This window comes from Anabas testudineus, chromosome 17, assembly GCF_900324465.2.
Source record: "Anabas testudineus chromosome 17, fAnaTes1.2, whole genome shotgun sequence".
Lineage (NCBI taxonomy): Eukaryota > Metazoa > Chordata > Actinopteri > Anabantiformes > Anabantidae > Anabas > Anabas testudineus.
Window position 1 is genome coordinate 2,183,530 of NC_046626.1, and position 23,467 is coordinate 2,206,996.

At 39.7% G+C, this 23,467-nt stretch overlaps 1 protein-coding gene across 1 annotated transcript in view; it reads left to right on the plus strand.

Annotated features, from left to right (window-relative positions):
* Positions 1-19,207, plus strand: part of LOC113172440 (cadherin-18-like) — a 94,469-nt gene extending 75,262 nt beyond the window's left edge. Inside the window, exons 8-11 of the mRNA XM_026375408.1 lie at positions 4,989-5,113; positions 14,818-14,932; positions 17,746-18,015; positions 18,552-19,207. Coding sequence (XP_026231193.1) covers positions 4,989-5,113; positions 14,818-14,932; positions 17,746-18,015; positions 18,552-19,207 — 1,166 coding nt within the window. The remainder of the gene's footprint in view (positions 1-4,988; positions 5,114-14,817; positions 14,933-17,745; positions 18,016-18,551) is intronic.
* The last annotated feature ends 4,260 nt before the right edge of the window (positions 19,208-23,467 follow it).

Here is a 23,467-nt window from a genome sequence, read left to right on the forward strand (position 1 = left end):
GCATCCTAGAGTGTCAGCTAAAGACTTACAGAAATCTCTGGCACATGCAACATTTTTGTTGACACATCTAGAATAAGAAAAACATCAAACAAGAAAGGAGTACATGGGAGGACACCATGGAGGAAGCCATTGCTGTCCAAAAAGAATATCGCAACATGTTTGAAGTTTGCAAAAGAGCACCTGGATGTTCCACAGCACTGCTGGCAAAATATTCTGTGAAAAAAACACACAACACTGTATGTGGATAAAAAAAAGGCACAGCACAACAACATCAAACCTTATCCTCACTGTAAAACATGGCGGAGGGAGCATCATGGTTTGGGGCTGCTTTGCTGCCTCAGGGCCTGGACGGATTGTTGTCATTGATGGAAAAATGAATTCCAAAGTTTATCAAGACATTTTGCAGGAAAACGTAAGACCATCTGTCCGAAAACTGAAGCTCCACAGAGGATGGGTGATGCAACAGGACAATGATCCAAAGCATACAAGTAATTCAACAAAAGAATAACTTCAACAGAACAAAATACACCTTCTGGAGTGGCCCAGTCAGAGTCCTGACCTCAACCCGATTGAAATGCTGTGGCATGGCCTTGAGAGAGTGATTCACACCAGACATCCCAAGAATATTGCTACCCTGAAACAGTTTTGTGAAGAGGAGTGGTCCAAAATTACTCCAGATCATTGTGCAGGTCTGATCTGCAACTACAGGAAACGTTTGGTTGAGGTTATTGCTGCCAAAGCGTCAACCAGATATTAAGTCCAAGTTCACACACTTTTTCCACCCTGCACTGCGAATGTTTACATGTTATGTTCAATAAAAACATGAAAACATATAATGTTTGTGTACTATTATTTTCAGCAGACTGCGTTTTTGTATTGTTGTGAGTTAGATGAAGATTGGAGCACATTTTATGACCAATTCATGCAAAACTCCACGTAATCCCAATTCTTGCCTCTGTACCTTACACATTACTTATATTTATTACTGTAGGGGGGTGAGTGATGGGGTGAAAGTGTAGATGTGATGGGAGGAGACAAGTGTCTGGCAGAGGAGGAGGAGGAAGGAAGGCTCCTCCTTTGAGGCCTGTGATGTTTTTCATCCCAGACCACACATGCTTAATGTTGTCATGCTGGAGGTGGTTCTCCAGCTTCCTCATGAAGGCAACAATACCGACTTCACCTGGTCCTAGTCTCCTTCCAAGAAGGCTTTCTTCTTCCTGTTCAACAGCTTGTTCAGGTCACAGTAAATCCAGGGCTTATTGTTGAGGAAGCACCTCACTGTCCTTGTTGGGATAATATTATCCACACAGGAGTCCATGTACTCTGTGACGATGTATGCTATACAGAGTTAATGTTTGTGCATTCACATTCTGTTTACAGAGAACATCATGGTCAGTCACTTGCCAGGGACCTCGAATTTCCTGCAACGACATGAGAAAGAAAAGGTTTAAACCTTCTGCTCCACACTTTTCTTTGACTCCAGTCCTTCACTCCTGGCAGATCTGGGGCCTTGTTCTTAATAGTGTAGGCCTTATATCATAAATAATATGATTGTGTCAGGTAATTAACTCTCTGCTCCCAGCCACATCTGTTGCCATGCTTCCCAGTAGAAAAAAGTTTGAAAAACCCAGAAAACCAAGACAAAACTTTAAAGCAATGCACTGTCTATTCTTTAGTTAAGCAGTGTTAAAATTATAGAAAAAGTAGAAGAGACAACAAAAAACTAAGAAAAAAAAGCACAGATTTAACTGGAGTTACTACTACCCTAGGTAACAACAACTTGCAGGGCATACCTAAACACCTAGTAGCAAAGCTCACCCCTGCAAATATCTCAAGATATCAGGGCTATTTGGGTATAACAACTATTGTATTTGCAACATGATGAATGATAGTATTTTTCAGTTATGGCAGATGGACTGGTAGCAGTGAAGAGGAGAGAACACTGGAACTGGGCCCACTTGAACTTGATGTCATCATCAGTTCCTGAAAAAGCTCCACTGATTCTCACTCATCAGCCTGTCATAAGGTGGATCACAGTTCCCTTACTTGTTTCCACATTTCTCTTAAGTGCATCTTGTCCTTGCGTCTTAGTCCCTTCCACTAAAGATACATGGAGGGATGCAAGGAAAATATACAAGGAAAGAGGAACTGAGAAAGCAAGGTTTTGGGAGACATGAGATGTCTTTTCCTTAGAACCTGCATTATTACTATTACGTATTACTATCTCCACAGCATTTCTTTTATTATTAATAGGAACATCTGCTCATTTTTCAAAACCTACTGCTGTGTTTTTACTGTCCTACTGACCCAGTGTTAGGAATGCATTAGCTAGGTGACTGAAGACTGCTCTCAACATTGCCATATGGGTTGACCACTCTCTACTATATACACCTACAGTATATCATTCAAGTAAGCCCTATAGGTTTGAAAGGTAGCAGGAGTGTTACACATGCCAAAGGGCATGACTGTGTACTGTAGAAAATGGTCAGTTGACCTCAGATGCTCTTGAAGTTAAAGGCACTTGCAGATATCCTTTCTGCAAGTCAAGCTTACTGATATAGTTTGCTGGCCCAATTTCATCAATACAGTCATTAATGACAGGCAAAGGATGTGAATCCAGAATGCAGAACAGTGAAGAGTGAAATAATTTACCATTCAGAAGTATCTAGCACTCACGTCAGATTGAAATCCGGGGACTGGAGCTTGACACAGCAAACCAAAAGATTAAATACAAAGTAACAACAAAGGTCATAGGTCAAAGAACTAGAATCTAAAAAAAAAAAGGTAAGGCAAGGGCAAGGTAAAGGTAAAGTCCTGGTACAAACAAGTTCAAAAACACAAGGCAAACCTTCTAGGGTCAGCAAGAATTGACGATCGAGAATAATCAATTAAGAGAATCGGGTTGTCTAGTAGACTACATGAAATCACCATGATCAGTTGTGCGTGTCTCTCCTCCTCTTAATAAGCAGGTCTGCAGTCCTCTAGACTTTACCAGACTGTGCCATGTACCTGTGCTGCACTCCATCTGCACACCAGCGTTTGTTCTGACTCTGTTACCTGACTTTGTGAATTCTGCCCTGAACCGGACCTTGAATCCTAATACTGGCTTTGGGGTTTCAAACTGTTTTCTGTGCTAATGTGTGACTCTGAGCTTTTGCCACCTTGACCTTTCCTCTAGGCTCTGCACTCACCGGTAGTGCTCACTCTCTGTTCACTCGACCAGGCTCAGTACTCACCCGCCAAGGCCCGCCCTCTTCACGGAACACTCCTGTCCACTCACCTGTAGAAGCACTGTCTCCATTGATGGCTCCTGCCTTACTCACACCTGTCATCCAGACTAATTCCCCAGCATTGTCTGCTACGACTTCCATCACTTCTTCCTCCAACCTACAGCCGAATGCTCTTCTTTCTCTTCCGTCAAATACTCACAGCTTAGTTATCCCCTGTGTACGACCCAGTGAGCTGTTTCTGTTTCTTATAGTGTCATCTACTTCATTGTATTTTCTAAGTCACTAATCTCTGTCTTTTTCCTTAGACCCAGAAGTACTCCTCCCCAGACCCACCCTGCAAGTTTCCTGTTTTCCCTTGTCTCACTGAACCTCTCAAAACAAATCAGATTTGTTTTTTGTCTGTTCAGACTACATTTATAGTTAAGTGGTGTAACCAACATGAAAACCAGAGAGCTGTCTATTGGTGAAAAACCAGCAACTGTGAAGCTAGGAGAAGGGAAATCAATCACAGTCATTGTACAAACATTGGCCATATCCAGTACAACAATTTGAAATGTTTCGAAGAAAAAAGAAACCACTGATGTACTAGTAACAGACAGTGAATGGGTATACTAAGGAGGACAACAGAAGGAGACAGGAACTTCGCCAGTGCTGTTAAAAAGACCTCAAAACAACTGTTAGTGATGTCAGCAAATACCTTCAGAGAGCAGGAATGAAGGTATCACAATCTACTGTTCACAGAAGACTTCATGAACAAAAGTACAGAAGCTACACCAGAAAATGCAAACCACTCAATAAAAAGAAGAACAGGAAGGCCAGACTGAAATCTGCCACAAAGTACAGAAATGAGCCTCAAAAATTCTATGACAATGTTTTAAAGACTGATGAGACAAAGATGAACCTTTTCTAAAGGATGATGGAAAAGCTAAGGTTTGGAGAAAGGCAGGATCTGCTCATGACCCCAAACATACATGGCTTGGGCTGCATGTCTTCATCTGGGGCACGCGCATTAATGTTTAATATAAGACATGATGGTGGCGGCAAAATGAACTTAAAAGTCTACAGAAACATTTTATCTGCCAGTTTAAAGAAAGATGAAAACTGAGTGAGAAATCCTTCATTATGCAGCAAGGGATTGATCCAAAACAAACTGTCAAAACAACAAAGGGTCAATAAGCTGAAGATTTTAGACTCGACAAGTCAGTCTCCAGAATGAAACCTTACAGAGCATGCATTTAACCTGCTGTAGAGGAGACTAAACAACTAAAAGAGGCTCCAGTGAAAGCCTGGAAAAATATCACAAAAAAATGCAAATGTTTGATGTCAGTGGGTCACAGGTTTGCTGCAGTTATTGCAAGCAAATGATTTGCAACTAAGTATTAAATCTTATGCACTTTCTATTGTATTCTATATATCTATTTTAAGTCTGTCTGTTTCAATACTTACTTCTAAGTTGCTTATCAGATCCAGATGTAAACAACTGGAAATAAAAGCTGAAACATTGATCTTTTGTCTCATATTCATCTTTCAGATGTCAAACCCAAATGTTCTCAATGTACAGCAAAAATAAAGGAACTGGCCTCACTCCAGTTCTACTGGAGGGAAGTGTATGTATGATGTTGTCTCAAAATTGCTCAGTGAGCATGGTTATCTATTTTATTATGCTTAAGCGGGCAGTTCAAATGTTTTATTTCTTATGATACATACTAGCCCATACCTTCACAGAAACCTGTTCTAAAACCTGTTCTTAATTTTCAGATAACCCACGAATGGTGAGTCATGTTCCAGTCACAATTCAGGTCTTGGATGTCAATGACAACACTCCATCCATCTCTGGGGGCAACAATGTCATCACAGTGTGTGAGAGCACCAAAACTGGACAGGTAGGTCTCTAATGCATCATCCTAAGGAACTCAAAGTGATAAATACACATGTTTAAAAGGAGAGAGAATTTGGGTACATGAATAACAATAGATAACTTGAAACATTTATTTGCTGTGAGGTCGGTTTCAAAACCTGACCTAAAATTCAATAGAACCTTACAGCATAAACAACATGAATGAATTTGTGGCGTGACCACGAAGTCAGAAGTCTTTTGTGTTTAGTTAGCATTGAGAGTCGATCTCCACCACAGAAGTTACCATGCAACATTAGCCACGCAGAACCACTGGAGCGCTTACTGTCATGTTTGTAATGTAGTGGAATAACTGTGTTTAAAACATATTTTTGACCTGGAGACCACTACTTTGACAAGACAAAGAAAACTCATAACTCACCTGTCAGTGAAACAAACAACAGTTTTCTTATTAAATATGTTATAAAAATGAAGCTATGTCAACGGTTTAGTGGTAAGTTAATTAATTAATTATAGCTAGGAATCAGATGAGGCTAATTATTATACTGTAGCAGCAAAGCAAATGATTTCAGAAAGGTGCAGTCAGCTCTCTCACAGAACAGTTTTACAGTCAAACCATCTGTTACTGTCATAAATATTTATGTTAGGTTTTATTCTATGTACAAGTTTAATATTATAATTGGGCTGTTTTTTCTTAACTTGTGACTGTGTGGAAAAACTGAGGGTATGCTGAATATGCTGAACATCAAATCAGACACTGATTTTCCTAGCCAATTATGCCTAGCCACACAAAATGATGAAACAATTGCAAGAGTAGGGAAAATTTATCGTATCGACTGCTCTTGGTGTGGCCCAGTGTGAAGCATAAACTATGCAGGGACCGATGCACTACTCAAAAGCTGCACCTCTGCCAGCAGAATTCAGAAAGCAGGGACAGCCCAGTTAAAGGTATCAGTCACTTGTCTTTGTGAACAGGGCCTGTAGCTGTTGTTTTGTCACTAAACTGTGTGGCTGTGAAGCATCCAGGTTATCTACTGTATATATTTTGCTGAAACCTTTGTGACTCCCTTTGCTTTGACTAATGTGGAATCACAATGTTTCTTGACCTTGAAATTGTCTGTCAGTATATTTTTGTGCAAGCCACATCATGCACACAGTGCACGGGTAGAATGAGTGGAGCAGATGAAGAGGCACTGCACATTTAGGAGCAGAAACCCAAAGTCCTAAGTTATATGTAATACTAAAGGGCAGCTAGATACAGACTACAGGAACCATCTGCACTTCAACCTCAGATGCCGACAGCAGAACGTCATTCTGGTCAGGCTACGCCCACATTCCACGCTAGAGTGCAAAACATATCCACCTCCACAGAAACCTGAATCAGCTGTGTACCTTCATCTTAAGGAAAAGGACACTCTTTTGAGGACAATATGGTTCACATAATGGAAAAAAAAGACAAGTGGTTTGAGAGAGGTGTAAGGGAAGCCTTGCATGTGCAAATCAACACCCCCTCACTCAACAGAGGTGAAGGCCTTAGACAATTCACACCTGCACCAGGTTGGGCACACTTAACAAACCAATTTTAGGTGTTAAGAGCGGTTGGGCAGAGGTGTGACTAATAAATCCTTCACATCCTCCCCTTCCATTGTTTCACCTAACAAGCCTATTCAGGCAAAGGGGTGGGGTAAAACCTTTCTAACTTTCAGGGATAAATAACGGTAAGGACTGTTTTTAAAATGGGAAACAATATGAAGAAAGCACTACCTTGGTGGATTCAACTTTTTCAGAAGCATACCAGAAGCAGCCTCCTTCAAAGAAGGAGCTTCCAATGAAATCATAAGCTTTGACTAGACTAGTCACTGATTATAAAGAGTCTAATTTCCCTTTCTGGCTTCATAGAGCTGCATAGACTATTTGTCTGTAAGTCCTTTCTACTCTGTGCTACTGTTCAGAACTTTTGGGAGCCTATGAACATAAACTTATACAGTATAACTTTATTCAGTATTAGTTATACAATATTAGTTTTGTAGCTAATGTTTCAATATCCATTACCTTATTAGTGTCATTAAACAGTTTAAGAATCATCTATATAAGTAATGCGGGGAGGTTTTCACTGTACATTAACTTGCCACAGAAAAGTCAATATCTCTACAGAACTCAGTGGCACATGCATATGACATATTTACAATGAGAACAAAACGTGGGATATTTATCTCGAAAACACAAGAACATATCAGCAAAAATATTTCTACAGAGAGAAACAAATGCCTCTAAAAAACACATTCATCCTCTCTCTCTCACACACACACACACTAGTACATACATACATTCTTGTTGATCTGTAGTGTCTTGTTGTGTGTCTGACACCATCAGTGGGGGATTTATCAGCTGAGCTGCAGACTTTGCAGCTTCTTGAACCTATAAATTATTCAGACTGGGGAGTACGCCGATGCCACCGCTGCTGGGCCAGATAGGAGCAGAGACAATCATATTAAACCCAAAAACGGACCCGCCTTACTGCCTCCCTTATCCCCCAATCCCTCCCTCCCACCACTGCCACCATACCGTCAGCCTCTGCTCCATAGTAAGGCTTATACTTTTTTCTTTTTCTTTTTTTTTTCGAGTGAATAACCATGGCATAGATCTGCATTGCAGTTATTACAATCTTCAAGTGCACATTTTCACACACACCTTTGCCCTCACTACAGCATGTGTTCTGATGTGCTCTCTCATGTTACTGCTTCTACTCTTTGTCTGGGTGCAAATTTAAGCTCAAGTGTGTCTGTGTGTGTTGTGCGAATGTATGTGATCATGTAGACTGGCTTTAGGCAGTCAATGCCAGCACAGTCAGTGATGAAGTAGTCCTCTTTTTCAGATGTTGCTGGAGTTGCAATAAATTGATGCTAAGACATTTTCATGCATAGCATCGATCTGGCGTGAAAAATATTCACCGCTGGATTTGGGAACTCAGTTGTATTCTACATTTGCATAATTGATTTCAAAACAATGAGACTGGCTGTTGTAGGTTGTGGGACATACACAACATGTAATCCTCATTTGTTGTTTGTTGCAGACCAGTGGAACACACAAGCTTACACAGCTGAGCGCTCAGAATGCTGTTCAACACTAGAACCTTTCACTTATTACTTTTTTTTACTCATAAAAACATAAACATCTTATAACTGAATGGCAGGTAGTCTTTAAAGAGTATTTGGTATTTACCAAATAGGACATAAGCTATAACCAGATTTGGGGAATTACATTGGTTTTATCTAATAAATTAAGTCAGAACATATTTCAGGACAGTAATCTGCATGCATATTGGTGATTATGTTAATTAATGGATCAGACTATTTAAATCACCTGCAACTAGTCCACACCAAACAGGTATGGCTTGTGTTGACTTGTAGAGAAATAAGCGTTTCCCTGTAGAAACAGGGATAGATAATGGCAATTATAAAATAATGTTATTTACTAAACAGAAAACAAACTGAAGATACAGAAAAAATTTAATAAAATTCTGAGTGAGGCCTGAAGAAATGTATCCAAGTTGTAAATTAAATAGAACAATTTTCCACATAGAATAGAATTTTCCACTTTGTGGAAAAATACCTCTCTCATTTGGTTAATTTGTGAATATAACATTGTTATTTGTATGTAGCTATATATTATAACTTCTAAAAAGTTGAGAAGGGTGCTGCTAAAAGTCTAAATGCCATTAGAAACTGTTTGCATAGTAGCAGTCTTGAGTAAGACATGGTTATTGTGCCAAGACCATGCCAAATGCATGTTGGGTATTTCTTCCTGGTTTGGTGTGAAGAAATTGATGAGTTATATAGAGAAAGTCATGAATTATTTAAAAGGATCAATATAATTGGAGCAGATATAAAGGAAAGTATGGCATGTTGGTGTCTGTATTTTCAGTCTCCTGAAACTAAACAAAGCAGATAGAGTGCTCCAGTGCTCTATTTACTATAAACTACTAGAATAGTATAAGTAAATGCAATTATGTCTGTTTAGAATAAAGTTTAACCTACCTGACCGAACCTTACGCAAACTCGAACATGATTTCCAAATTTCTCTCTGAACCCAGACCCCAAACCTGATACTTTGGGTACCAAAGTGTTACGAACAAGCTAACTAGTGGACCCACTTGCAGAATGACAGCAAAGCAAAGAGATTTCTCAAAAAAAGAGTTATTAACAGAATATGTAATGATAAATACAGAACAGACGTAATGTAATGCAAACAAAAACCTCAAAAGGACGAACAAACTAAAGATCACTGCAAAAGGCAGGCAAACTAGAAACTAAGTAGTCTAGATAACAAACAAAGAAACGCAGTAAACGTAAAACAAAAGGAAATCAAAATCACAGTCAAAGCTGGAAATAAACAGAACAAAATCACAGCCAATGCTGGAAATAACAAACAAAACAAAACCACAGCAATAGCTGGGACTACAGAGCAAAATACACAACCAAAGGTGGAACTAACCAGAAACAAATACGCAGCTAAACGCTGGAACAAACTACAAAGCTAAACTACTACTAACACACAAGCTGACTACACTAACAGGACTTACAAACCGTGGAGGTGAAAGTCAGGGAAAAGGTGAATGGAGGAAGCAGGGAACAAATGAGGTTGACACACTAGCAAATGACAACAATAAGACATGGACTTAAAAACAAGACACACTAATGAGTAACAAACACCATAAACCTGCTAAAAACACAAACCTGATGTCACTCGAACCAGCCAAGACATGCCTCCGGAAAGGAAAACAAAAAACACGGAGACTTCCGGGGACACTGCCTCAGCTGGCTGGAGGAGGGAATTGTAACACAAAGAGTCCCATTGGGTTCAGTTCAGTTCAGGTGTCCAACCTTGAACTACTGTATGTTAAGTTCGTAAAGAAACTGCTGTGCAGCCAGAGACAAAACATCTGCCCAAGGTTGCTTTTCCAGCATGCTTAAATTACATAATATATTTCATATTATACATATTATTAGTTCATTGTATAATGATTCTTATTATGAGGCCATATAGAGGGTGAAAGGTAGAGATACACCTAAATTTTTATTAGTGAGACACAGTTAAGCTTCTAAAGAACCCTGAAACACTTCTCTGTGTTGCACAGAAACAGAGCTTTGTTCTGATGCCATCACCAGCCCTGGTAGGAGCTGTACGGAGACCTTTGAGCCTGCTAGGAGCTTCGAGGGCTGCAGACAAGATTGAGGGTTTTCTGTAGATCTTTTTGATGCTCAGCTACAGCCTGGGGCTGGCAGACCTCTACTGTACTCTACTGCCTGTATCCTGATAAAGAAGAACTAAAACTAAACAGCTGGAATACACAGCTGGAATTCCCCAGTTGTTTAATACCTTCTGTACATACTAAGATACATGCCCATATACATGTGAGTATAGCCAGCTTAAAGCAGGGAGAGACCCGAATAAGTCTATAATTCTGAGCTAGCCAGCAGTTAAAAATACACTTGGTACACATACAAATTTTCAGTGATTTGACCTCTTGAGTCTGAAAATAGCAGGTTTCATGCAGGAAAGTAAGAATGTTTTCAGTTTGAAACTTTGTAGAACCAAACTAAGGCTAGAGTACATTGAGTACCAAAATCAACCTTAGTTTTACCACCACTGCTGTGATCCAGATTCAAAAAAACACAATGTGGATTACTAACCACTATGTGATCAAAAGTATGCAGGACAGACATTGCAGGTTTTAAGTGTAAGATCCAGTAGTCTCCCACAAATTGATATTACTCTGTGGCTTGTTGTGCAGCAGCATTTTGTATTTTTGATCAGCCAAAAAGGACAGGTTACACGACTTTTCAGTTCTCTGCCCTGGCTTCCTGTAGCTGCTCACATGAGGTTCAAAGCCCTGACCCTTGACTTTGAACCTCATGTGAGGTCAACTCAGCAGCACTTATCTACCTGAACTCCCTCATCCTGGTCTACAATCACTCTCGCTTACTGCGTTCTGCAAGTGAACAGCACTTTGTGGTCCCCTTACCTTACCTCAAAAGATCCTAGGCAAAACCTATCAGCTCTGTGGTTCCACTATGGGATGTGGAACAACCTACCCACCTCTGCATGCTTAGCTGCCTCACTTCTTGGCTTGGATATTTGCTTGCTTTTTACCTCACTTGTACAGTAAGTTGATTTGGATAAAAGCAAATAACTAAATATAAATGTAAAAGTACTCTCTGATGGATGCAAATCACATCCAATAATACATTTTTTCCTCTCTACTTGTCAAATTCATCATATCACTCGGCTTAGTGCCAGACAATACATTAAATAGTAACAGAGGGTGAAGCATAAGCAGCCTGTCAACATGTGTGGAATTGTTGAGGTATTTTGTACATTGGTATTTTGTGTTCAAAGGTCTTGCAGACCTATACAACAACAACCTCTCTGCATAAATGCATCCCATTTGTAACCCAATTGTGATTACAGCTTTTGGAGCTATGAAGTTTTAAGATTTTTAGGTTAAGGTTTTTTATTTGAGGAAACATGAGTTTTCATGACTACCTAAATGGAGTTAGATTTTCCATTTGGCAAAAAAATCTCAAAAGCCCATGCACCACACAGGTGGTTAAATGTTTGTAGCATAGTAGCTATGCACTCCTCTTAGAGTTAGAGTTTGACACACACACACTGGGAAAATGCTAATCAGTCAATCAATCGTTAATCAGTGTTCTGTCAAACATTCGTGTGATTGATGTGTAACAGATGCTCATTGCCAAACTTATCAAATGGCTCATTGGATATTTCTCTGTACCATCAACCGTGGATGGTAAACTGTGTTTGTACCATGAATATTTACTCTCTTGTTGTTCTCCATGGACCAATCAACAAAATTATGGAAAAGAAATGGAAAATTGGAAAGTTGACAAGATATCTGAAAAATTCATAAATGTTGCTGTTTATTGGAAGATAATAATAATAACTACTTAATAATACTAGTTATGAGTAGTAGTTCCAATAGAGATATTGGAACAGGAGGTGTGGAGAAAGTTCTAGTATTTTCTAGGTCTGGCTCTTATCGGCTGGTTAGTGTAGTGGTAACATCACCACCTCCCATGTGGGAGACTGGGGTTTAAATCCCAGCCGTGGCCTACCACCACTAGGGGTCCTTAGGCAAGACTTCCTTACGCTTACTCTGCCTACCCTTGTATCCAACTTGTAAGTCGCTTTGGATAAAAGCGTCTGCTAAATGTAAAATGTAAATGTTATCCAGGTCTGGTAACAGCATAAAACTAATTACTACGAATGATTAAATAAACTGCATGTTAGAATTAACCAACAATGACCAATTTAATTAATTACAATTGTAAAAAGTTATATTGTTTTGGCCCCCACTGGAGACTTCCCAATGTACATGTGATATGAAAATGGGTGTACTTGTGGTTTACATACTACACCGCAACCAGAAGACAAAAAGAAACCATACCATCATTAAGCTAAGCCTGATGTAGCTATCATAAATACTAGTGAAGAGAAGCTGTCAGACATAAGAAGTTCATTTCTCTCCAATGGCAGTAAACAAAGCACAAATCACATATTGAAGCTCCACCAGACTCCTTGTTTCTCCAGAGAAGGCACAGACTGCTAGTCACGGCTGGTTAAATACATGTTTCATCACACCTCACCCAGTCTACTCTTTAATAATGTACATTTACAATGTATCTAATTTGAACAGCTTGGATTTATTGTGTAATAAAGATTATTAATTTAAGAGCATGATTCATGCACAGTCAAAAGTAGATTTCAGGGCACTGAGGTTGCAGTATATGAAATCTAGCCACAGGGGTTGCAAGCCAGTGATTTTTGTGCCGGTCCCAAGCCCGGATAAATAGAGAGGGTTGCGTCAGGAAGGGCATCCGGCATAAAAATTGCCAAAATAACCATGCGAATCATCCACAATTTGACTACTGTTGGTCGAAGAAAGAGGGGAGGCAGAAGGGTTCGTGGTCAGAGAGAGAAGGGGAAAGGCAGGAACATAGATCTGAGAATAGGGACTCTTAACGTTGGCACAATGACAGGGAAAGGCAGAGAGCTGGCAGACATGATGGAGAGAAGGAAGGTAGATGTACTGTGTGTGCAGGAGACAAGGTGGAAGGGCAGCAAGGCACGTAGCATTGGAGGAGGATACAAAGTGTTCTACCATGGAGTGGATAGGAAGAGAAACGGGGTAGGAGTGATCCTGAAGGGGGAGTTTGTAAACAGTGTTCTAGAGGTGAAAAGAGTCTCAGACAGGCTGATGAGCCTAAAGCTAGAAATTGAAGGGGTGATGGTGAATGTAGTCAGTGGGTATGCGCCACAGGTTGGCTGTGAGTTAGAAGAGAAGGAGAGATTCTGGAGTGAGTTTGATGAGGTCATAGAGAGTATCCCCAGAGGAGAGAGAGTTGTTGTTGGAGCAGACTTCAATGGGCATGTTGGTGAGGACAACAGAGGTGATGAGGAGGTGATGGGCAGGTTTGGTGTGAAGGAAAGGAATCTGGAAGGACAGATGGTGGTGGACTTTGCTAAGAGGATGGAAATGGCTGTAGTCAACACTTACTTCCAGAAGCGAGAGGAACATAGAGTGACATACAGAAGTGGAGGTAGGAGTACACAGGTGGACTACATCCTATGTAGACGAGGTCATTTGAGAGAGGTTAGTGACTGCAAAGTGGTGGTAGGAGAGAGTGTAGCCAGACAGCACCGCATGGTGGTGTGTAAGATGACTCTGGAGGTCAGGAAGAAGAAGAGAGGGAAGACAGAAAAGAAGACCAAGTGGTGGAAGCTAAAGAATGAAGAAACTTGTGAGGAATTCAGACAGACGTTGAGACAGGTTCTGGGTGGTCAGGATGAGCTTCCAGATGACTGGGAAACCACAGCAGAAGTTATCAGGGAAACAGGTAGGAAGGTGCTAGGTGTGTCATCTGGAAAGAGGAAAGAAGGTAAAGACACTTGGTGGTGGAATGAGGAAGTACAGGAATGCGTCCAGAGGAAGAAGTTAGCTAGAAGGAAGTGGGATGTAGAAAGGACTGAGGAAAGTAGACAGGAGTACAAGGAAGCGCAGCGTAGAGTGAAGAGGGAGGTGGCAAAGGCCAAACAGAAAGCTTACGATGAGCTGTATGACAGGTTAGACACAAAGGAAGGAGAGAAGGACTTGTACAGGCTAGTCAGACAGAGGGATAGAGATGGGAAGGATGTGCAACAGGTAAGGGTGATTAAGGACAGAGATGGAAAGGTGCTAACAACCCAGGAGAGTGTGCAGAAAAGATGGAAGGAGTATTTTGAGGATCTGATGAACGAGGAAAATGACAGGGAAAGAAGGGAGGAAGATGTGGATGTTGTGGAGCAGGAAATAGAAGAGATTGGAAAGGATGAGGTTAGGAAGGCTCTGAAAAGGATGAAGAGTGGAAAGGCTGTTGGTCCTGATGACGTACCTGTGGAGGTGTGGAAGTGCTTAGGAGAGACAGCAGTGGGGTTTTTAACCAGTTTGTTCAATAGGATTCTAGAGAGTGAGAAGATGCCTGAGGAATGGAGGAGAAGCGTTCTGGTTCCGATCTTTAAGAACAAGGGTGACACGCAGAACTGCAGCACATCAAAGAAAAAACTCTCTTAGTTTTTGTAATCCTTACTTCCCCCATTTGTTATTATTATTATTGTCTTCTTTGGTGCCTTCATTTGAAATTTCTTCACACTTCCTCCTCTTTCTTCCATCAGGTGATTCAGAACATCAGAGCAGCAGATCTGGACAACTTTGCAAATGGGAAGTTCTCTTTCTATGTGCCTGCTGAGCATCAAGTAAATGCAAATTTTACCATGAAAGACAATGGAGGTAAGACTTCTACGGATATACAAACAGTGGCAAGAAATGGAAATGGAATTTTGTGGTTTTCCACATTAATTTTAAAATGTTATCTGATCTTCATCTAAAGCAAGAGTATTAACAAATATAATGTACCTACCATAATAACACACAAAGAATTCTGATCTTTCATGTCTTTATGGAGAACAACCATAAAAGCCATGGAAAAAGTATGTGAACCCTTAAGTATGTGAACCTTCGGTGCTGCAGAAGTTGAAGGACCTGAGTCTCCTCAGAAAGTACATCTGGCACTGAGCCTTTTTGTACAGTAGTGATGAGTTCTTAGTCCAGTTTGCTGTCCAAGAAAGATTTATTTATTTCACTAATAATATTTGCTACTGCTTTCTTTGTGTCTTTGCTCAGCATTACAATAGGACTGACCAAAGCAGTGTTTTTTCAGTGCTTCAGGAAAGGATGAGTCTGCTGAGAGTGATGACAGCTATTAACACTATGTACCTCCCATTAGAACAAAGTGTAGATTTAGTTAAATATACTTCATGTCTACTGTCTCTATATAGTGGAAAACGAGAGACTGTCATACTTTGTTGAGAGGTTCTGTGGGATCGCACTGTTTCGAATTCGTACCACACCTAACAAAGATTTCAGTGGAAAAAAAGCATTCAGCAGAAAACGGTCAAACACATACCCTCCCCTTTGGGGTGTCGTCTTCTATAAGTACTGGCTGAACAATGTTCACATCTAATCTAACAGATAATGTCCAGTCTTTTTCTTTCCCTCTCAAGTTATTTTAGACAAACACTTAAAGATTAATCATGTTGCAAGATGTAATTATTATATGCTCACACTAAAACCTCCAAAAGTATTATATTTGTTCCGAATCTTGCAAGCCTTTATACAGTTTCTGTTAAATGTGGTTACATTACAGAGGAATGGCTCGGAAGAAGCTAAGTTTTTATGATTCTGCCTATATACACCACCACCGTGGATTTGAGAAAAACCATTGAAATGCGACTGAACTGTAGACATACACCTTTATTTTAAGAGGTTTCATATGCTATATGCTATCTAACCACTTGACCTCATATGCTTTTGTGAGGAATCTCAAAGTTATTTTGACTAGTTAATCCAAAATGCTGCAGCAAGAACTCTAACTGAAATTAGAAAGAGAGATCATACAGTATTTCTCTTGCGTTAACTTCTCTCCATTGGCTCCCTGTAAAATCCAAAATCTTAAATCCTTATAGTCACATATAAAGCACTTAATAATCAAGCACCATCATATGGTAAAGACCTCATAGTTTCTTATTTTCCCTTATTTTCCCAGCAGAACTCTCCGTTCTCCGAGTGCAGGTCTACTTCCTTCCGTGTTCCTTCCTAGAGTTTCCAAATGTAGAAAGGGAGTTAGTGTGAGATCTCAACACACACACACAGGGATATAACTGCAGGTGCCAATACAGGACAGGCAGTGCAGAAGAAAATTTATTATCAATAATGGTAACTGGTCTGCACTTATATAGCACTTTTCTACCTAGCTGGTACACAAAGCACTTTACACTGTGTCTCATTCACCCATTCACACACACCAATGGCAGAGCTGCTATGCAGCTAACTTGACTCACTGGGGGCAACTTGGGGTTCAGTATCTTGCCCAAGGACACTCTGGCATGTGACATGGCAGTCAGGAATTGAACCACCAACCCTGTGATTGGCAGACAACTGCTCTACCTTTTGAGCCACAGCCACCCACCCAAAGAATCAATACACAAACTCACAGCAGGCAGGCAAAGGAAACAAAACAACAAAGTGTTCACTGCCAAAGGCAGGAAGAATAACTAAAAATGGAAAACAAAACTCTCACTATAAAGAGTAGGTGGAAATAATTAAAAATTAAGAAAACCAAATACTCACTACAGCAGCTAGGAGGAAATGACAAAGAGAAAAAAACAAACTGACTAACCAAAAGCTGAGACACACAAGCAACAAACGATAGGATGTTCTTATAGAAAACTTGTTTCACTGAGCAGTGGCTGTATGTTGCTAAAATTTACAATCTGCATCTGGTGTTTATCTCTTAATCTTAATAATTTACTTGAAAACATATAAAAACACCTACATTATTCGGCAGTTGGCAAAAAACTTATATTTAATTATATATTTCATGTACTAAGCCTCAAGGCTTCCTGACCACTTAGACCAATTTAAACAGGGACTAAAATATCCAGACATTCTTACTAAAATACTTTGTTCCTGTTATAAAATATTCCTAAATTTTAAGCCAATCAGTTAAACATGCAATATTTTAATAAAATGCAGTATTTTTTTGGATCGGTCTCAGCTCAAATAGGGCAGATGAAAATCTGATACTGTCTTTACTGTACTTGTCCTTAATGTATTTTTTTCATTGCAACATTCAAATCATCGAAACAAAACATAAAAATTGGTGATGTTTTTGGACAGAGAAATAGGTGGTACAACATAGGAGTGAGGGAAACCAAACATATTTAAATAGAAAACCAAACTGAAATGTTTTGACCTCAATAAGTAAGAAATCCAGGTGCCGTGACTCATCTTCCTGATTAAAGACAAAATGATAATGGTCATTTATCATGTTTTTTATATGTCCCATCAAAATTATACATGAGAAGCAATTGTACGCTTTACTGTACATGTACTGTAGTGTTTCAGCATAAAGATGCTGAATAATAACAATAACAACTTTCTCACGTTTCTCATATCACTCAACCTTTTACCTGTCTTTCATTCTCTTCACCTTCTTCCAATTTCTTGCCATCTCCTTTCCCTGTTTTTCCTCCTGTCTACAGATAACACTGCCAGTATAGTATCTCGTCGACGTGAAGGCTTCAGCCAGGACAGAGACCAGGATTTTCTCAGCCTGGTGGTTGTGGTGGCTGATGGTGGGGAGCCTCCTCTCAGCAGCACAACTACGCTCTCGCTCACAGTGTGTGTATGTCAGAGGAACACCAGGGGGCGCAACAGCAACAACATCTGTCAGGCCAAGGCCTTCTTGTCCACAGCTGGCCTCAGCACTGGAGCCTTTGTAGCCATTCTTCTGTGTATTGTGATATTGTTAGGTAAGTAGGTGGGTGCATATGTTTCATATATATTACTTTTATAGAAAAAGTTTCTATCATGATCCGTTTTTATTCTTTTAGTTGATATTGATTTATATCTTGATATAAGTTGAAAGCCTAAACGTTCTATCAAGGAAAAGTTACATTGCTATAGATATCATTATCATTGCATCCACAGCTGGCTAGTAGTGAAGTGTTTCAACATTACAAGAAGGAAGTCCTATTGCTATGGCTCAGCTTCCAGAAAACTTCACCAGAATGACTGATAGAGAGTCATTCAGGTGATAGTCGATTGACATTTCTGGCTCATACAATGCAGCAGGGGCAGTTTTAGGATTTCATCTTTAGGGGTGCTTTATATATCTTTCTTCTGTATGTTTTATCAGTTTTGTCTAGCAAGTAGCACTACAGCACCATAAACATAAAATGTGCGACTTTAATCAACTTGATAGTTTCTTGGATAGACAGGCTTGTACAGTATGTTCACCAGATTTTTTTTTTCTATTTTTACCTCATCTCTGCTTATTTCTTTGCAGCGATAGTGATGCTTTTCACTCAGCTACGAAATAAGAAAGCAAGCAAAGAGGCTTTGATTCTATCTGAAGAGGACATCAGAGAAAACATAGTGACATATGACGATGAGGGAGGTGGGGAGGAGGACACTGAGGCCTTTGACATTGCTGCACTTCGAAATCCCAAAGCCTCTAAGCTACACAGGAAGTTCCACACTTACCCCAGTCATGAACCAACGCCATACGGGGAGGAGGATGAGGTTGAGGGTAATAAAGGAGGGGTTGTGGTAATAAGAAGAAAGAAAGCTCCAGAGTTGGATTACAGGAATTACAGCCCAGAGTCGGAACCTGCCTGGTTTGTGATTGACTGCATTCCTCGGGAGATCAGCCAGTCAGCACCTTCACTCCTGCTAGATGGTCATGACATAATTCAACAGATCATCCAGCAGAAGGTGGCTGAAGCAGACTCTGACACACGGGGCCCACCTTATGACTCACTTCAGACATACGCTTATGAAGGCTGTGGGTCCTTATCTGGGTCTGTCAGCTCTTTAGGCTTGACTGTGGCATTGCCCGAACTGAACTATGCCGACTTTGAAAACTGGGAGCCAGAGAGGCAAACTCTGGAACAAAATGTTAGAGAGCAGCTGGCTACAGGCCAAACTAACTCAGAAACCTAAAGAGACCTTGAAAGTTATGTTCATTTTTTTACTTCTGGACAGATTTACTAAAGAAAGTTACTTTTTAACTTGTGCCATTTGAACCAAGGATGTACAAGTACTGCTGCAAAAAACTGACAATAAGAAACTGATAGGATGTGAATTAAGAAAAGCCATTTATTATCTGTGTACCAGGAGAGAAGAACATAGTCAGACTGAAAGGAATCCAGGGAGAAAGTGGGAAATGTAGGTCAAAATAAAAACTTACTAGGCTTATAAGATGATAGGTTGATTTGCATATAGAGTTCTCCCTCTGGTCCACTTATTAGGTATGTTAGTGGAAAAGGTACAGCTAGTGTTGGGCCAAAAGCATCCTTGATCTTGATCAGGGTCTTGATATTTACCGTTGTTAAAACTCTAATTTCTTAAAAACCCATGCACAGCTACAGCTAGATGGATAACAGACTGGCTGGGAACACAATGACCCAGAACTTAAGGTTTATGTCATTTTTTGGACTGAATAATGGGAACATAGTGTTTTAATGATTTAGCATACACGACAAACATGAGGGTGGCTGTGATATACAATGTGTGATATGTATAAAAAAATCTAGAGAAAACTGATGGAGGACAGAGGATATATAAAGGTCAAAAAATGCTACAGGCCCAATTCTTAAACACTGATGAACTCTTATTTACTAGTTCTGTAAAGCCAGCAGACCCTAAATATGTTTTCCTACTGATTCTGACAATAGGACCCTGAAGCATCAGCTACTTGTTGTAAATTGTTACTATATTTGTATCGGCAAATGTTAATGCCAGCAGAATTCTCCTCTGTCTTGGACCCTGTGTTGATCCATATGCAACTTTCTATGGAAGTTTGCACTTCACAGAACTGAAAAGACTGTAAAAGGTCTAGCGTGTTTAAGACTGGTAAGAGTGGAATTTAATGAAAAAGTCAAGAGTACGATAGTAAGTTGAAGATATTAAGTCGGTTTTCCCTGGTGTATATTTTTTATCAATGAATAAAAAGAGTGGTTTCAGAAAAACTGTTTGACTTTGTTTGATTAGTTTTGGGACCATTCAAACCTTGAAAAGGTTTTGTACTTTATACTTTACTTTAAAGTACCTTTAACACATTTAAAGTGTCATGGTGTTGCCTAAGGAGACAAAACTGAGAAACTACATTAACTGTTAATGTTAAATGTCAATGATATTGACTTAATAACTTAACCACTACTGAAACATCTACACAAATATGTGGAAAATCTGATTTGAATCATAGTATAATTATATTATCATCACGACAGGTGTGGATGAGATAGATGTGATCAGATCAACCAGAAATACATTCACAATTTTAAAAAATTATCTTGTTATCTGAAGAAAACAAAATCTGTTTTCTTGTGATAACGAGATAAAAAAAAAATGCATCCATGGCCACTCCCAGCTTCCATATAAGTATGTCTTTTATCCTTGAAACTCAGGAGAACTGGACAAAGAGGGTGTTCTTTAACGAAAGAAAAAAAAAAGAGCATTTGGAGCTATGTTTACTTAAATCCAGCTTTGTTTGTGTATGAGTTTTGTCTTAATAGATTATTTATCATTTTACTCACCACAGTGTATTTTCTCCAAATGAATGGAAATGCTACATCTTCAAATTTATGTTCAAATATCAAAGATCAAATATTGTCTCCTTCCCACTGTGTCAGCGCTGGACTTTGAAATTCCGCCACCTTCACTTTTATACTTTCTTCTCTGCTGTTCCTAACACTAGCTGTGTGCACTGTCTTTGTTCTAAATCCATTAAGAGGGAGGCTTTATTGTTTCCTCTAGTATAATTGGATAAGAAGTGACTCCTACACAGTGGAGGACAAATTGTGTAAGAGTTCACAGTGTTTCATCAACTCTATGACAACTGAAGGAAATCAAAGATTGATGAGTTGAGCTCAACTAAACCCTGCTGCAAAGCACTGGTGATGTGAACATGGTGAGACTAATGTAATGGTAAAGCAGTGAAGCATAGACCACAGGCAGACCATGTGCCCTGTACTGTGCTGTTTGTTGAATAAAATGTTTTCCTGCCTAGTTCCACAACAGCATGACAACCATGCTTCCTGGGTTACAATTCACTGTGTTGACCAATAGGTTTGACATACTTTCATACCTATACTATCCATCAGACATTCTAAAAGATATAAATTTGCTGCTGCACTGCTCAGTTTAAAGTCTAATTGTTAACACAACTAAATTCACTCTATGCTGTCTGAGGAATTAAGCTTTATTATATTTCCAAAGTAACAAAGGCTACTTAAAACCCCTCTCTAGACGTATGCAAAAGGATCAGCAAGAGTGAGAGAGAGATTGTGCAAGTGTGACAGAATAGTGTCAGCCCATGGGACAATGTGGACAATCAACTCACACTATGCTGAGGACAACAGAGCGGTTACATTCAGTGCATGCAGCTCTGGGATTTACTTTTAGCTTTTGGCATGTTTGCAAACAGTAGAGAGGTCTGACTGTCAGTATGTTTAGACCAGGGGTGTCCAAGTCTGCTCATCGAGGGCCACTGTCCTCATTCCTGCATTTACAGCCTGTGATTGGCTAAACACCTGATCCAGAAAATTAGCAGTGGGTAGGACAGGAAGACATCCCACCAGATGGATCTGCAGCCTGATCTTGCAGAATATTATTAGCAAGTTTCAAGTTAACAACCTAAGCAATAATTTTGTGGTCCACTAGCTGTTTAGTATTGTTCACACTGTATATCCCCTATTGCTGCAGCACAGTCTGTGAAACCTCAGAACATCCAATCAATCATCTTCAGCCACATTCCTGGTGTTACAGCTATATTCCTTTACAAAGTAATGAAACAAAACATATCAATAGCCGTAAACTAATTGTAAACTAATTGTCATTTCTTCATACAATAGCACCTGTATAGTATACATAGTTTCTGATTTTGGATCCAAAGAATGAAAAATACTGCAGGTAAAGTTAATCTAAAATCCAGTGAAATACTTATCTTTCCAGTTCATGTATCCAGAATACAAACATCAATAACCAGGCATAAGTTGCAATGCCAACACCCAATACTGGTGTCGAAGATCCAGTACAGAATAACTGAGAACAGACATACAGTAAACAATAGGCGGGCTGAAGTACGTGGTCAGGAACAAAACAGTGGTCTGTAACACTGCAGATCAGGCTGGAGAGGAGGTAGATTCATTGAGGAAGTAATCAGGGTCGAAGAAACTAAACAGCTGGGGCCAAAACAGTGGGGGAGGGGGAGGGGTGCAGAGAACCAAGATGAAAATGAGGGAAATAGTAATCTGCTGGTAAACCAGGAACACAGGGAGATGATGATGACAGTACCAAACATTTCACAATTCCAGCTTTTCAAAGATAAGAATTTGATGCGTTTTCTTTATTGTTTTAATATTTTCAATTACAAAGTTATTGGTTTGATAGATTCAATTCAATTCAATTCAGTTTTAACACAACTACAGGAGAGAGAAAACACAAAGTTAATGACATGCAATGGTGGCATTTGCATTGATACAGGAGAAAGGAGAGAGGAGAGGAGCTCATTTTATCAGTAGAGGTCCCCCAGCAGACTAACCTATATCACCATAACTAAGAGATGGTTCAGAGTCACCTGATCCATCTCTGACTGTAAGCTTTATAAAAAAGGAAAGTTTTAAGTCTAGTCTTAAATGTAGAGACGGTGTCCGCCTCCCCAACCTGAACTGGGAGCTGGTTCCACATGAGAGGAGCTTGGTAGCTAAAGGCTCTGCCTCCCATTCTACATTTGGAAACTCTAGGAACCACAAGTAAACCTGCAGTCTGAGAACGGAGAGTTCTGCTTGGAAGATAAGGAACTATGAGGTCTTTAAGATAAGATGGAGCCTGATTATTAAGGGATTTATAAGTGTGGAGAAGAATTTTGAATCAAGATCAAGCGTTAGGATGGTGTTACTTTACATTTATTTACAAAGAAAATAAACACATTACCGTTACATATTTCATTACCAAGTACTGTATGCTAACCATGGGTGAGAGAGTGGTAAGAATAATAATTGCATGAGAAAGCATTGGATGTGATTTTTGAACAGGCAGTGAGAGTTTGTTTATTTTTATTTGTTGTATTTAAACTGTGTTCTGATTGATCACAGACTAATGGGGCCGCTCTTAAGGATGATACAAAGAATCATGAATGATGGGTTGATTCCAGTTTGTCTGTGGGAGGAATTAAAAGAACTGTTCTTGTGATCATGACTA